The sequence below is a fragment of the Podarcis liolepis genome (assembly GCF_965112155.1).
Source record: "Podarcis liolepis genome assembly, chromosome: 9".
Classification (NCBI taxonomy): domain Eukaryota; kingdom Metazoa; phylum Chordata; class Lepidosauria; order Squamata; family Lacertidae; genus Podarcis; species Podarcis liolepis.
In genome coordinates, this window is record NC_139564.1 from 43,883,106 (window position 1) to 43,900,003 (window position 16,898).

Genomic DNA, 16,898 nt, shown 5'->3' on the forward strand with positions numbered 1-16,898 from the left:
ATTCTGTCACTGTCAAACTGGTTTCTCAAGTGAAATACCTCTGAGCTGTTTACCACATCAATGAACTGCATTATTCTATGCTGTGGTGTAGGCAGTTAAGGGAGGATGGGATGGTGTTAACCCTTCAGTGACAACACGCTTGGGACACGTTTCTGTCAGGAAAGCTTAAAAGTAGCAGTGGTCTGTCTAGGTTATGTCAATGAGTGCAAAATGTGGCTGCCAGAGTTTTGACTTATACAATCAATATGATTCATAGTACAGTGGTACCTCTGGTTAAGTACTTACCGGTAATTTGTTCCGGAAGTTCATTCTTAACCTGAAGCACCACTTTAGCTAATGGGGCCTCCCGCTGCTGCTGCAACGCCGCATGATTTCTGTTCTCATCCTGAAGCAAAGTTCTTAACCCGAGGTAATATTTCTGGGTTAGCGGAGTCTGTAACCTGAAGCGTATGTAACCCGAGGTACCACTGTACATCAACCTTTAGACAACTGCATTGGCCATCTATTCATTTCCCAGCCATTTCCCAGTCAAGGCTGCACCTTTATAGCCTTAAATGGCTGTGCATCTTTACACACTTACCGTAAATAGCTTGCAACTCAAATATCTAAAACACTGCACCTTCTCTGAGAGCTTGTGACTCAAATACATGAAATACTGAACCTATCTATGTTCCAAGATCAGCAGAGGGAATCTTTTTATGTTATCTGTTAGAGACTAATTAAGTGGTGGTGCAAACTTCCCCAGCATGGCATCCTTGTTTGTGGAGTGCTTTCTCCCTACAACAATAAAAGGGACAAACACTTTGTGAGAGAGGAGAGTTTTTTTTACTGACTTTTGTGGGTTTTAATGAGTGTTTTACCCGTCTGTTTTTAGTTCTCAGCCTCAGACAGGAAATTGATTTTTAAGATTGCAATTTGTTACACCACACCCAACCCTGGCAATAATGAAGGGCAGGCTGTAACTTTTAATAAATATATAAATGCCAATTGCTGGCCTCACTGTTTGCATGTGGAAGATAGCAGTAGATTCCTGGCATAAAGCAGAGAATAAGGTAACCAAACTTGTGTTTGTTGTTGAACAAGAACAGCTGCAATCTGAAGCACTTGCCAGTACTTAGGACCAAGCCCCAAGAGGCAAGGCCAGATTTAGGTTTGATGATAGGGCCCTTTATATGTGATACTTTAGGGAGCAGGCTAGCAGGTGAAGCCCATTACTTACATCATAGGAGCCTGCACAACACAAAACACTCTTGCTGGTTTAATTTTATTTGTTTTATATATTATATTTTGGAAATGTACATCCAGGTGTTTTTTCCTTTAATTTTTTTTGGGGGGGACCCATGAGAGTGAGGCCTTAAGCTGTAGCTTGTTTAGCTTGTACATAAATCTGGCACTGCCAAGAGGAACCAAACCACCTATGGGATTCGGGATTTTCTCATTTATTTATCATTTATAATTGCCCCCTACCATAAGGTCCCAGGCTGGGTTACAGCAATGAAATGGGCAGTTTAAAAAAAGGGAAACGTGAAAGCGATTCCGCATGTACCATTAAAAAAATAATCTGAATTTTTCTCCAGCAAAAGGAAGGGGGAGTTGTATGAACCGAAAACAATACCAAACATTACTTTTGGGTTTATTTTGGAGCGCGAGGCAGGGGAGCTAAGCTGCATCGGAAAGCTGCCGTCTTATGCCCAGCTTTCCTTGGAAGTAAACCCCGTGAGCAGAGGCTGCGATCCTTCGATATTAGGAGAAGCAGGTGAGCATGCAGCCGCCGTGCGGCTTGCATGGATACCTTCCGCCCCGCGTCCCTTCCATCCACCCATCTCGCTCCTCTCCCTTCTCTTCGTCAGGGAATTGGCGCCTCGTCCCATTGGCCGGCCCACAAGGTCTGACGATTTCACTCAATCCCTCCAGCCAATGGGAGCCCGCCTAGTCCGCCCTGCTAGGCCAATGAAGGAGGCGTATTTGAGGACCCGGCGCGGAAGAAGCCTGGCCCTTGTCGCGGAGCGTCGGTGGGCAGAGCTGCTGCATCCCTCGGCGCAGGTAAGAGGATGGAGAGCGGAGGCGCCTTGGGGGGCGGGTTGTTTTAGGGGGTGCTCTTTTCATTGGTTGCATTTGGAGACCCCCCACCCGAAAAAGGCGACAAACGCAACCCCTTTACATTTTGTTTATGGGCACCAAAATATTCATTTCTTGGCCGCTCAGGCCTGTTATTTTGTGACTTTCCGTTTTATTTCTCTCCCCCCTCACCGACTTCTCTCTCAGAGACAAAAGCTGAAGTTAAGGGTTCGGGAGATGCATTTTTATTTTTTATTAGTTGTTGTTATTAGTTGTGAGTTATAGGAGAAGGCACTTCTTTCTCCTGGTGCCTGTTTTCGATTTTCGCTGTTTTGATACGCCTAGTGCTGCTTGCCTGGTAGAACAAGAAAGCAAACCATAGCTTGAAATTCTAAAGTTTTTATTATTAGTTTGTTGTGGTTGATGAGCTTGGCCAGGCCTGACTGATGGACTGTCTAGTTTTTATGTAACTTTTTAAAGATGGATGAGGTAGCATGTTTTAAGAATTACACTGGGCAACAATTTTTTACTTTTTGAATGTTGTCTACATTTCTACAACTGATTTAGGGTATTTTTGCACTGCTGAATCAGGAAATGGCATCCGTTTCTCTCCATCAGGTCAGGTTTTTCTGCTGTGTATTTGAAAAAAAAATCAGATTTTGTGACAAAATCAATTACATTTTTGTGGCATTATCAGCTGATTTTTGTCAACACATATCATCCTAAATATGTTTTTAAGAGAAAAAAATGTTTTTCCAACAACATATATTGATTACCTGATAGAAACATCGATTACTGTATACTGAATGGTGGGCATTGATAAAAGTAAGTACACGTAAATTGCATGTTGCTTCACCATTTTTCAAACTTCAGGGCTTGAACGTCCGTTTCTTGGAACCTCTGGAATGCTCAGCGGCAGGGAGGTCTCTCTTCAGAGTCCAACAGTAGTCAGCCATCATGACTGTGTCCCAGCGACCCTGATACCTGGTCTCCATCTCTATCATGTCCTGATGGACTCTCTCCCCCTGCTTGTCACTCATTGAACCCAGGTTCTCAGGAAACCAGTCCATATGTGAAAATAGCTAGTGCATCTTGACACTCATGTTACAGCCCAGGTTTCTGAAAGCAGTCAGCATGTTGTTGACAAGTTCTGCGTAGTTTCTGGCCTTATTGTTGCCAAGAAAGTTCTTCACTACCAGAACAAATGCCTTCCACGCTTCCAGTTCCACTTCGTTCATTGAGTTTCCGAACTCTGGATCTCTGATGAGCTGACGGATCTGAGAACCGTCAAAGATGCCAGCTTTCAACTTCTCCATGGTCAATCCTGGAAAAGCCTGGCACAAGTAAGTGAAGCAGTCACCATCCTTGTCCAGAGCCTTGGTGAACTGCTTGATTAAACCGAGCTTGATGTGCAGCGGTGGGAAGAGTATTCTGTCTCTGTCCACCAGAGGGTCGTTGATGACGTTCCTTTCTCTGCAAGGCACCAATTCCTCCCGCATGGGCCAGTCCTCCTTCCTGTAATGCTGAGCACGGTCCCTACTATCCCACATGCACAGAAAACATGGGTACTTGGTGAAGCCAGACTATTGTCCCAACAAAAAGTTCACCATCTTTAGGTCAACACAAATAAACCACTTATGCTTATCATAACCAATTTTTTCCAGCACATACTTCAGCGCTTCATAGTTCTCCTTCAGTGTAGTCGAGTGAGCCAGGGGTATAGAGGCAAACTGGTTGCCGTTGTGTAGCAGAACACATTTCAGTGATCGCTTGCTACTGTCAATGAACAGTCTCCAATCTTTGGGTTTGTACTGTGGCACTCCAAGCTTGAGCAGAAGCTGCGCAATATCTGCATAGTACACCAAGTCCTTCTCTTCCGAGAAAAAACAGAGGTACTCTTGATGCCTGTTGTGCAAGAAGCTGATGCAAGCACTGTCAGAGAGGAGGTTTTTTTCCTTCAACCTGGATGCCAACAGTTTGGCAGAGTCCTTTGACAATTCTTCGTGGGGTAGCTGCCCCATTAACTTAGTTTTGATCCCCCAACTTTATGCTTTGCCGCACCAATTTATGGAAGATTTTGAGGTTTTATGACTTCAAACTGATCCCTTTTTGACATAATCACCCAGAACTATTGGACCTGAATACTTCTTGTCATTAAAATAATCATTTCCAATCAAAACAATTATTCGACATGGCATTTTACCCCCACCAACGTCTTCTAAAATGCTCCACACAAGCGTACATGTGAACAAAAATGTAAAAAAAGACATGTGGCCATAGCTCAAAAACTTGACCTGATTGAGCAAAACCAATGTGATTTTTGGATTCAGCTCATCAGATTCGTCCTAAATCAACAGAAAAAACCCAGACAACAAATTTGTTGTTGACCAGTGTTATTTACCGGCTCTTCTCCAAGAAGCTGAAGGCATTCTCCTCCTGCAACTTGTTCCTAACCAAACTTTGGGATAGGTGGGTTAGGATGGATAGTGGGAAACCACTTTAGTGGTTCCCACCTATAATTAAGCAGTATAGAAGATTTATGGTATAATAAGTAAAATACAATGACTAGACCAAGAACATCAAATGTACTTTGTGGCTGAGCAGGGAGTTGGCCTAGTCTGATGCTCGAGCCACTGTATCCTACAATATTAGCCCAGTTTAATTAGATAAATGTGCTGCGGAGTAAACATCCTTGAGATTGTGCTATAAGGTTTCATCATTTTGCATGCTTATGTCTTGCTTCACAGAGCTAGGGTCTATCTGCTTTCAGTCATAGTCTTGCGTTGTACAGGAACCAGTACACCCATGCCAGTGGGTGGCATGCTCTGGCCTCTGTCACTAGCAGGGGTACACAGGGCAACTAGGAAGACCAAGAGGAAGACCAGCCTGGCCCCCTCAGTCTGCCAGTAAAGGAATAACTGCTCCAGTGCTTGCTTTTCATGCCTCCCCATTACTTTTCCCTATTGAGTTGCGCTGTTGGAAAGCAAACTTGCAAACAGAGCTGTCTTATCTTTTATTTAACTTGTAATAACAAAAAGGTAAAGGGCCCCATGGACAGTTAAGTACAGTCAAAGGTGACTATGGGGTTGTGGCACTCATCTTGCTTCAGGCCGAGGGAATCGGCGTTTGTCCACAGACAGCTTTTCTGGGTGATATGGCCAGCATAACTAAACTGCTTCTGGTGCAATGGAACACCGTGACAGAAATGCCGTTTACTTTGTTGTCACACAGTACCTATTTATCTACTTGCACTGGCATGCTTTTGAACTGCTATGTTGGCAGAAGCTGGGACAGAGCAATGGGAGCTCACCCCGTTGCGGGGATTCAAACCGCCGACCTTCCAATCGGCAAGCCCAAGAGGCTCAGTGGTTTAGACCACAACACCACCTGCTCCCTTTAACGTGTAATATGGGTAGAAGAATAGATTACTGATACTGTTAGGAGGTTGAAATTTGCATAATTATAGCAGATAGATTGGGTAAGTTATTTGCTACATTGCAATTCACTTTGAGTTTACTTTTTATGTAAAAAAAAAGTGTGCAATAAATAAATAATAGACCTCAATCATTTCAGATTTAGTAACTTGCCAGTCTGGTCTGTATATCTGATACCTGGCTGGACAAAGAGAGAGGTATAAACTTCCTCCAAATAGATTCACCTGAATATCAAGTGCAGCACAAAGTAAGGCTTGAGGTACAGAAAGGCAGAGTGGCCATTATAAGGATTTCACCCCCCTGGTCAGGTTTGATTGCCAAGGTGGGATTGGGATTCTCTTGTCGTGGCACTCTTAATGTTAGCTGATTTTCACACATATTGGGGATGGCTAGCCTCTGGCTCTCAAATGTTGCTGGACTACAACTCCTGTCATCTTTGACCATTGGCCACTCTGGAGGGTCAGGATTGGTCTATTTGGCAAGCCTGAATTCTTGCTCTGACTGAATAATTAGAAGAGCACAGCATTTAATTCCTCTTTATTAAGAGTTACTTTATTGCATCAGGTTAAGCAAACTTACACATATACATTTGAAAGCATGTATATGAATGCTTGAGGGATGCGGGTGGCGCTGTGGGTTAAACCACAGAGCCTAGGACTTGCCAATCAGAAGGTCGGTGGTTCGAATCCCCATGACGGGGTGAGCTCCCGTTGCTCAGTCCCTGCTCCTGCCAACATAACAGTTCGAAAGCATGTCAAAGTGCAAGTAGATAAATAGGTACCGCTCCAGCAGGAAGGTAAACGGCATTTCCGTGCACTGCTCTGGTTCGCCAGAAGCGGCTTAGTCATACTGGCCACATGACCCGGAAGCATGTAATTTGATCTTATACCTCCGATATTGAATGCTTATAAAAACTTTGTTCAATCTGATGCATTAGCAATGCCATACAGGTAAGAATTGGTTTGGACTGAAATTGGTATGTAAACATTGGCACCTGTCCTTTGTTCATATCAGGAAGGGAAAGATGATACAGTGGTACCTTGTGTTGCATACTTAATCCGTTCCAGAGGTACGTTTGTAACCTGAAACTGCTCATAGCATGAGGCACACTTTCCCTAATGGTACCTCCTGCTGCTGCCAAGTCGCCAGAGCGTGACTTCCGCTTGCATCCAGGGGCAAGGGTCGCACAAAGGAGATCTACTTCCGGGTTAGTGGAGCACGTAACCCGCAGCATTCGTAAGGGGGACGGTACGTAACATGAGGTACCACTGTAATTGTTTTTGTAGTTAATCCTTGGATGCTCTCTCGAGGTAAATCCTAGTAGTTTCATGCAGGGCTTTCAATTTACTTTTTATTATGTAACAGATAACTAGCATGATCGATCAATTTATGGCCAAGGCATCCTAATTAAGCAGCAGCACATTTCCTTCTTGTCAGGCGGTAGAGGAGATTCTGTCAATGTATACAGTGCAAGTAGGTATTAATTAATCTCTTCTCCTACCGGACAAGGACAAAGGGCAAGCAGCGACATCTGTTTAACTCTGTTGTCTACTATGGAAATGGATAGATCTTGTCCTCTACTATTTTTATGCAAGTCAACAGCTGCACGCTGTGTTGCTGGCCGATGTCATTTTGGTTATGGTGTCTTTACCATGATGTCTATTTACTGTTCCTAGAATCCTGCAGAGAATCTACAGGTGTGATGTTCCAGAACTGAACGATGGCAACTAACGACAGTGTTGGCATACTGAATTCTGCCTACCTGGCTGTAGAATATATAGACTCTTTCTTGCCTGAGAATCCGCTACAACAGCCATTTAAAAATGCTTGGACATATATGCTGAATAACTACACCAAATACCAGATTATAACCTGGGGATCACTTCTCATGCATGAACTTTCCTACTTTTTAATATGTTTGCCTGGATTTATCTTTCAGTTTATACCTTACATGCAAAAGTATAAAATACAACAGGTAAGATGGAGTGTTGTCTAGTATGAAAAATTCCAGCTCTGGTGTCATACATGGCTCCAACAAGTGGCATAACTTTGGAGCTCCCCAGATCATGAGTTCACTTCCCATATTCTGCCAGCTTGCGACTGGTGACATTTTTGTGAGCAGCCTCTTTCAGAGGATAGGAAAAAACCGATCTTATGCTTTACTCTGCCTTTATAACAAACATGGAACCATTTACACTTATTTATGTGCTTGTATAATGATTATGCATATTTTGGTTAATTTCTTATATAAATATTTAGTTTAGCTATCTGTGAGTACGTATTGCTGACTTCTGGCCTCTAACTTGCAGGCTTTCAAGTAAATAGGGTGTTTGTGTATGTGTTGATATGCTATTGTAGCAAGTGGAACATCTGAACAAGTTTGCCAACAGTATTATTTGCTAGATATTTACTGTTATCCTGAACGCTACCCCAAAAGACAAGAGGTAATGTTAAAAATGTATTTAAGCTGGAACGCTACACGGACTTACCTGTGAGTAAGCCACAGTGACAGTTGCTCAGATGTGATTGTCACTGTGGCTTACTCACAGGTTAGTTGGTGTAGGATTGTATCTTAAGCAATGCATAGGATTGCATTGTTCAGCCAGTAAATGAAGAACGGAGATAACATTGTACAGATGCTAGTTTCCCCCACAGAAGCTGTAGAGTGGCTAGAACAGAGGTGGGAACCAGTGGTCCCCCAAATTGTCCTGTCATCTCTGACCATTGGCAATGCTGGCAAGGGCTGATGGGAGTTGGAGCAGTCTGCAAAGCTTCAGGCTATCCATCACTAAGCTAGAACATGGCCCCTGTATATAGCATCAGTCCTGGGCACTCTTGTTTTTAATAGTAACCGTGTGTGAAATTCGCTTGAGTGACATACACCCTGATACCTGAATGGTATATATGTAATAACATAAAGCTTGGAGTATTGCAATACACTGGTACCTCGGGTTAAGTACTTAATTTGTTCTGGAGGTCCGTTCTTAACCTGAAGCACCACTTTAGCTAATGGGGCCTCCTGCTGCTGCTGCGCTGCCAGAGCACGATTTCTGTTCTCATCCTGAAGCAAAGTTCTTAACCCAAGGTACTATTTCTGGGTTAGCAGAACCTGAAGCGTCTGTAACCCAAGGTACCACAGTATTGAATAATAAGTCAGTGAAATTTGTATCGTATATAATTCTGGTGCCTTCTCAATCCAGTTTCTACTAAAAAGGTAGATAGATCATAGTATCCTGCTTCCTAATGAGATCCGGAGCCCAGTCTGTTATAAAACCATGATTATTTTACTGTGCTGATTTCCTGCAGCCTTCTTCAAACAATGTACAGGCTCCAAACTAATTCAGGGGTGGGGAAACCTGTGGCCTTCCAGATATATGAGCTCCGCTCATTCCTGACCGTGGGCTCTGCCGGCTGGGGCTGACAGAATCTGGAGTTCAACAATGTTTGGAAGGTCACAGGTTACTCATCCCTGCTCTGATGCCATAGATGCTGTGATCTATGCATACCATAACTGTTTCCTTTTGACTTGAAAATAGCATTTGTAATCTTGATTCATTCACAATAAATTCAGACCAAATGGCAGTACTGTTCCCAGGCTGAAAGACAAAATCTGAGCATTCTAACACTACTTTAATATTTATCTCTCGCCTTACCCCAAGTACACCTGGAGTAGGATGATAATTGACAGGGAATCAACATTGAAATGTATATCTGATATTAATGGAAACATTGATCATCGCAGGCAGCAGTGTTGCTGCATTTTGGGGCAATATCAGTTGAAACAGTGTCAGATAAGACAAAGCTGATATTCCATTACCTTTAATTTAGGTATTCTTCTATTATAGTATGAAGTACTGTTAATTTAGTACTTATTCCCATGTATCACATCTTCAGTAATATCTATTTATAAAATACTTTTATTTCTTGTTTACAGGATAAGCCAGAAACCTGGGAAAGACAATGGAAGTGTTTCAAGGCACTTATGTTCAATCACTTTTTTATTCAGTTTCCTCTGATATTTGGTACCTATTACTTCACAGAATATTTTAATATTCCTTATGACTGGGAAAGCATGCCAAGATGGTAAATAGATGGATTTCACTTAAACAGCTCTGTGCAGTTAAGTACTTCAATAAATGCAGTGTTTCTCAAATCCTGTTATGACCAAGCACTGCACTTCAGCATATGGAAGATTTCTAAAAGTTCTGCACAGAAAAATAATACTAAGTTTCTAATAGTCAGTCATTTTCAAGCTGAGCTTTCCCTATAAAGCGTTCTTATCATTACAAATTACAACTGATTTGCAAGAAAGAAAGATGTTAATGGATTAAGTAAATTTTATGTGAAATTAGTTTTAGAAAACTGCTACAATGATTTATATAGAAACTCAGCCAGGGGGATTTGAGAAAGTCACCTAACAACACCTGGTTGGAAAAAATATTGACCCAAGTGGGTCAAAGCTGCTCCGAGACTTGATGTTCAACATGAAGGATTGTCAACAAAACTGGCTGAAAGGGACTGAAAGAGACTTAAGGGCCTCGGACGTGATAGACCCAGGCTGAGAATGGATAGTCTGAAAGACAATTTTCGGGGTTTAAAACCGGAGAAGGGGGGGAAATTTTGGAATCCAAAGGGGTATAATTATATGTTTTTATTGGATAAGTTGTTTGGTAATAATTATAAAAATTGGAAAACTCGTGAAAGGGAACTTGGGTCGACCTTAGAAAAAGGGGTAAATGGTATGTATTAAAATGAGGTTTAGAAGTTTAAATTTGGTTAACTAAGAAGATTTAAGTAAAATGTTAATAAGGGATAATTTGGGGATAGGAACTTGCTGAGTTAATTATTAGAATAGGGATGCAAGAAGGGGAGGTGGGGGAAGTCGGGGAAAGTGGCTAAGAAATTAAGGTTTTAAAATTATATCTGTTATGTGTGTCTTTGTGTTTGTATGTTTTTGTGTTTGTCAAAAATTTTTTGAAAACCCTAATAAAAATTTTATATAAAAAAAGAGAAAGTCACCTAACAATGATAACAAAAGAGGAATTTCTACAGTTAGGATATATGTTTGTTTGTTTGCTTGTTTTTTGATGTTTTTCTTTTTTGTTTGTTGATATGTTTGTTATAAATTTGGAAAACTAATAAAACTTTTTGGAAAAACAACAACAAATTACAACTCATTTGCTTCCAGCAATGTCACCAGAGTTGACAATTCCAACTTTAATTTTTTTCATTCATTAGCAAACAGAATACAGCATACACCTTTCCCCCATCTATATTGTATTTGAAACATTTCTCACTAATTCTTTAGGGGGGAAAGTAGCAAAATATCTCACCAGCAACTATGAATCTTCCCATATGTTACAACTTAGGCTATATTTTTATCCCCATATCTATTGTACATGGTAGCTTGGTTTCTACTTGCATGCCTTCTTTATAGGTTTTTAAAAATTGCTATAGTTGTGACCTACTTTGGTTGTCAGCAATACGCTGTTGCGTATGATGCAATACACAAGGCTGTGTTGTGTGTCAAGCACCAATAATCTTAGAATAATTTAAATTGCTATAGTTGTGACCTACTTTGTATTGATAATAAATTATCAATCTTACTAATCTTATGCTCAATACCAAGTAGGTCACAGCTATAGCAATTTAAATTACATTCTAAGATTAATGTTGCTTGACAAACAATACAACCTTGTGTATTGCATTATACACAACAGCGGTGTCTCTTAAGCCACTCTTATCCTCCCTATATAATAAAGTTGTTGTGTACAAAGGTTATGTGTATGGTAAAATATACTTTTGCCAATTCTTTGTAGACTGCTGCTGCCTTGCAAGCTATTGGATAACATGTTTCTCCAACACAAAAAAACTGGTTTTATAGTCAGTATAGAACTGCAAAAGCAAAAATTGTGTTGGGAGACAGGGTATCCTAATCTATTATACTTGTCTTAACAAATGCTTCTCTTTCCCTGCCCCCCCCCCCAGGTATGTGCTACTTTCTCAATGTTTTGGATGTGCTGTGATTGATGATGCCTGGCATTATTTTCTGCATAGGCTGCTGCATCACAAGAGAATATATAAGTATATCCACAAAGTGCATCATGAGTTTGTGGTATGTATTGCCTTAAATTCTTGGTGAACGTTACCTAGGTAATGCTGTGAGCATATAAAAGCACTAGGTGTACATTAGCTATTCTTTTTTAAAAACGGAGAAGAGAAAACAGCATGCTTACCAAACTGTTTTCATCAAGAGTATAATATTGCTATAGCTGGACAGACTTTGAAACTGATTACTCAAAATACAGTGGTACCTTGGGTTACATGCGCTTCAGGTTACAGACCCCGCTAACCCAGAAATAGTACTTTGGGTTAAGAACTTTGCTTCAGGATGAGAACAGAAATCATGCTCCAGCGGCGCGGCGGCAGTGGGAGGCCCCATTAGCTAAAGTGGTGCTTCAGGTTAAGAACAGTTTCAGGTTAAGAACGACCTCCGGAAGGAATTAAGTACCTAACCCAAGGTACAACTGTAGTTCGCCATTTTAAATGCTGTGCTCTGAATATGTCTAACTTCTTACCCACCAATGACTGGCTATAAAATACAAAAATCCCTTCAGCTGGTTTCCCCTACAAATGATCTCTGTCTGTTATTCTGATAATGATTATGTAGGTTAGGAACATAACCCACTTTGACCTAGTATATTTGTAGTGAAGTCTGACCAGCAGCAATTCTCCAGTCTCCTGACTTACTGAGGTCCTATTAAACAGAGAGACCAGTGACTGAACTTTAGTCTTTCTGCATCACTGTGCTATACTACTGAGCTAAAGCCCACCTGTAACCTACATTGGATGGTTTCCCTAACAACCACCCTCCAATTGCTTTTTTGAATAGCTAGTTCTATTACTGAAATAATACTCAGTAGGGAGCATAGACTAAAGACTCAGGAAAACCTTCAGGGGGATCTGAAGGTGAGGAAAGCATCACTGTAAAGTTTTCATATAAGCTATGATTTGCTTCCATTCTGAATATTTTACAAGGGGTTCTTATTCTGTCGTCTTAAGTAATCATCGTTCTATGCTACCAGTTGAGATTATAGTGTTTCAGGGGCAGTCCAGAATTTGTAGTCATAAAGAGTTGGAGTGGAGCTAAATGCAGTTCACTCATTCCTCTGTTAGCTGTATGTAACATTAAAACCAGGATCTGAGTGCGAGAGGGGGAGAATTCTGCTAGAACAACCTGGCCATGCAGGAAGTACTGTCGCATCTCGGGTTACAAACGCTTCGGGTTACAAACTCCACTAACCCGGAAGTAGTACTTCGGGTTAAGAACTATACCTCAGGATGAGAACAGAAATCGTGCAGCAGCGGCAGGAGGCCCCATTAGCTAAAGTGGTACCTCAGGTTAAGAACAGTTTCAGGTTAAGAACGGACCTCCGGAACGAATTAAGTTCGCAACCCACTGTATACATTTCAGATTAGCCGTAAAGTACTGGTATATTTATGTCTTGGCATACAAAAGAGCGTTCTTTTTTCCCCTCTTCCTCCTTTCATAGGCTCCGTTTGGAATGCAAGCTGAATATGTACACCCTCTGGAAACCCTTATCATTGGAACTGGGTTTTTCATTGGGATAATGGTGTTTTGCAATCACGTGATTCTTCTGTGGGCATGTATGATCTGTCGCTTGTTGGAGATCGTTGACGTCCACAGGTAATCTACTTTCGCTGTTCAGTCTGGTCATATTCATCAGAAATATAGAGGGTTGTATTCAACAAAGTGTTACTTGGGGTAGACATAGTAAAATTATTAGACCTAAATTAGTCATCTAGGTGTACTCTTAAGTCACACTTTGTTGAATACCACCCAAGTCACCAGGTAAAATCTAGACAAGTGACCATTTTTTTAAAAAAATGTATTAACTATTCGGGATTTCCTCTAAATGTCCTTATTCTAAGTGCATGTATTTAAGACTGAAATCCTGTGCATTCCTACCTTAGAGTAAGTTTCAGTGACTTTAGCAGAGCTTGCATAAACATTCAGAGGATTCTACTGCACATGATTCTTTAGATGACAAGCTTACAAACTAATTTGATACTCTTTGAGCAAGTAGGGTCACCTTAAGTTCCACATAAAAGCTGCTCTATTAAGTATGCTTAAGATGTAACTAGAAATGATAAAATATAACTGGAAACTATGCTACCTAAATGAGCCTTAGGCTCACATGCTCCCTCTTCCCCTCTATTTTCACATGTCAAAGATAGATACAGTGGTGCCTCGCAAGACGAAAATAATCCGTTCTGCGAGTCTCTTCGTCTAGCGGTTTTTTCGTCTTGCGAAGCAACCCGCTTAGCGGATTAGCGCTATTAGCGGCTATTAAGGGCTTAGCGGCTAAAAGGCTATTAGCGGCTTAGAAAAAGGGGGGGGGGAGCGAAAAAAATCGCAAGACTTTTTCGTCTAGAGAAGCAAGCCCATAGGGAAATTCGTCTTGCGAAGGGCATCGAAAAACGGAGAACCCGTTTGTCTAGCGGGTTTTTCGTCTTGCGGGGCACCACTGTACAGAGTGGCTGGGGCAACCCAGCCAGATGGGAAGGATATAAATGAAATATTTTATTTTATTTATTTATTTATTTATTACAGATAGAAAGCTTTTTAATGTTAAGCTAACTAGAATTCCTTGTGATGTCGAACAAGTGAAACAAATTAGGGTTAGAGAGAACATTTAACCATAATTTTTGGTTGATGGGAGTTGTTGTCCAACAACATTTGGAGAGCCATAGGTTGGCCACCCCAATTCACTGAATACTTTCCCAGCAAAATCTAGCTATGAATCCAGACTGTGTGGGGGGGGGGGGAGAGAGAGAGCCCACATTTTTCAACTTTTTCATTCCTCTGTTTGGCATAGTGTTGTGGACATGTTGTGCTGAGATATTTACATGACCTCCTTGCAGGAACTATATATAAAGCATGTATCATCAGTACAGAAGTAAGAAACACATTTTAAATACCACGTGACGGATGTTACTTCTACAGCTTCAGAAGTATGTTGTCCAGTTGAATAGTCCAGGAACTTCAGGGGTTTTTCAACCAAGTTAATATGGAAACTGGTAAATGTCTATGGTTGTAGTCCTATACCCACTTACAAGAGAGTAAGCCCCACTAAACTCAGTGGGACTTGCTTCTGATTTTAGCAATGCTTCACTTGAATGGAAATGCGAGCAGTCTCTTCCGTATCTGTATTGTAAATTCTCCTCTCTCTCTCTCTCTCTCTCTCTCTCTCTCTCCTTAGCGGCTACGACATTCCTCTGAATCCATTGCATTTGGTGCCTTTCTATACCGGGGCTCGATTCCATGACTTCCACCATATGAACTCAACTGACAACTATGCTTCAATCTTCACGTGGTGGGATAAACTGTTTGGTACCGACTCGCAGTACAATTCTTACAGAGAGAAATTGGAGAAACAAGAGTGCATGGTGGAAAAGAAAACCAAATAAATTTCCCAGCAGAAATATAAGGAGGAGCACTTGACAAATGCACATAACTACCATATACATTTGATTAAGCCTAGAAGATTTAACACCCTCTGCAAATTCAAAGCTATATGATGCTTTTAACTGGAGCCCAAGAACAAGCCTGCTGGGCCGTCGCTGTGTGCTAGAGGAAATGGCCCTATCTTCCTAAAATGAATGCATTTTCTATTTTATACGCAAGTGAAGCATATATATTTAAGTAAAGGTTAAAGATGAAGGCCACAAATTTGAATGTTTGTAAAGAACAATGTATCCATTTAGAATTCAAAGTTTGTAAAAGAATAAAGTTTCCATTAGAGTTGGATAGAACTGTTTGTAAAGTATTTGGATATATGAAGTTGTTTCTTCTGAAGCATACCCATAAAAATTGGTTTAATAAGCTGCTGAGTAGAACTTCCTTGGGAGCAAAAATACTGGTGGAAGAGTATTTGCACATGTTAATAGTTGTTTCCTTTAAAAAGTCCTTTCTTAGTCTGGTGTTAGAAAAAAATTAGATCTGAGAGAGGAAGCTTTTTTTCTCCCCTTCTTCTTAATCTGCTGGGATGAGCCTTTCTATTCTTTTACTAAATTAACTGTGTCAATATAGTTAATGTTCATAAATAAATATTTGCAAACTACTGAATGATTGCTATATTTATAATATATAAATGCCAGTTGCTGGCCTCACTGATTGCATGTGGAAGATAGCAGTAGATTCCTGGCATAAAGCAGAGAATAAGGTAACCAAACTTGTGTTTGTTGTTGAACAAGAAAAGCTGCAATCTGAAGCACTTGCCAGTACTTAGGACCAAGCCCCAAGAGGCAAGGCCAGATTTAGGTTTGATGATAGGGCCCTTTATATGTGATACTTTAGGGAGCAGGCTAGCAGGCGAAGCCCATTACTTACATCATAGGAGCTTACACAACACAAAATACTCTTGCTGGTTTAATTTTATTTGTTTTATATATTATATTTTGGAAATGTACATCCAGGTGTTTTTTCCTTTAAATTTTTTTTGGGGGGACCCAAGAGAGTGAGGCCTTAAGCTGTAGCTTGTACATAAATCCAGCACTGCCAAGAGGAACCAAACCACCTATGGGATTCGGGATTTTCTCATTTATTTATCATTTATAATTGCCCCCTACCATAAGGTCCCAAGCTGGGTTACAGCAATGAAATGGGCAGTTAAAAAAAAGGGAAATGTGAAAGCGATTCCGCATGTACCATTAAAAAAATAATCTGAATTTTTCTCCAGCAAAAGGAAGGGGGAGTTGTATGAACCGAAAACAATACCAAACATTACTTCTAGGTTTATTTTGGAGCGCGAGGCAGGGGAGCTAAGCTGCATCAGAAAGCTGCCGTCTTATGCCCAGCTTTCCTTGGTAGTAAACCCCGTGAGCAGAGGCTGCGATCCTTCGATATTAGGAGAAGCAGGTGAGCATGCAGCCGCCGTGCAGTATTTCTCATTTATTTCTCATTTATAATTGCCCCCTACATTTACACCACAAAGAACTCATAACCCACCTACTTTCAGCAGCCAGAAACACCATAACCAAACACTGGAGAGACCTGTCAGGAGTAAGCATGGACCACTGGTACCAAATAGTATGGGAAACAGCCCTACTAGAAAAATTAACTAATAAACTGAAACTGACACGGGGACAAACAGAAGACGCCTTCACCCCGGTATGGCTCCCCTTTATCACATACACAGCCCAACAGGCCAATGATAATAATCCACCAAAAGCATACAAATCAATATGGCTAACCTGATCCAAAACACCCACCCACCTCACTCACACACGAAAACAAAGATCACCACAGCCAATCACAAGCGAACAATCACACCCTAGGCCAACCCCCAACCTCTCTCACCACCAAAGGAACACAAGTGAACA

At 41.1% G+C, this 16,898-nt stretch overlaps 1 protein-coding gene and 1 long non-coding RNA gene across 2 annotated transcripts; one reads left to right on the top strand and one right to left on the bottom strand.

Moving 5' to 3' along the window:
• Nucleotides 1–1,919: 1,919 nt before the first annotated feature.
• Nucleotides 1,920–15,459, top strand: LOC310714739 (methylsterol monooxygenase 1-like). Its single transcript, XM_083520348.1, has 6 exons — nucleotides 1,920–2,043; nucleotides 7,169–7,467; nucleotides 9,427–9,575; nucleotides 11,481–11,607; nucleotides 13,046–13,200; nucleotides 14,777–15,459. Exons 2-6 carry the CDS (start codon nucleotides 7,213–7,215, stop codon nucleotides 14,982–14,984), a joined length of 894 nt encoding a protein of 297 aa, XP_083376474.1. The 5' UTR covers nucleotides 1,920–2,043; nucleotides 7,169–7,212; the 3' UTR covers nucleotides 14,985–15,459.
• LOC310714764 lies at nucleotides 9,582–11,073 on the bottom strand. Its single transcript, XR_014530052.1, has 3 exons — nucleotides 10,826–11,073; nucleotides 10,512–10,762; nucleotides 9,582–9,906 (listed from the first exon to the last, which is right to left on the bottom strand). It is a non-coding gene; the product is annotated as an uncharacterized lncRNA (long non-coding RNA).
• Nucleotides 15,460–16,898: the final 1,439 nt, after the last annotated feature.

Excerpts from the sequence above, each read along its gene's own strand:
- LOC310714739 (XM_083520348.1), top strand. The coding sequence starts at position 7,213 with ATGGCAACTAACGACAGTGTTGGCATACTGAATTCTGCCTACCTGGCT. Across the intron at positions 7,468-9,426 it reads AAAAGTATAAAATACAACAG|GATAAGCCAGAAACCTGGGA; the intron begins GTAAGATGGAGT and ends TCTTGTTTACAG. Across the intron at positions 13,201-14,776 it reads GAGATCGTTGACGTCCACAG|CGGCTACGACATTCCTCTGA; the intron begins GTAATCTACTTT and ends CTCTCTCCTTAG.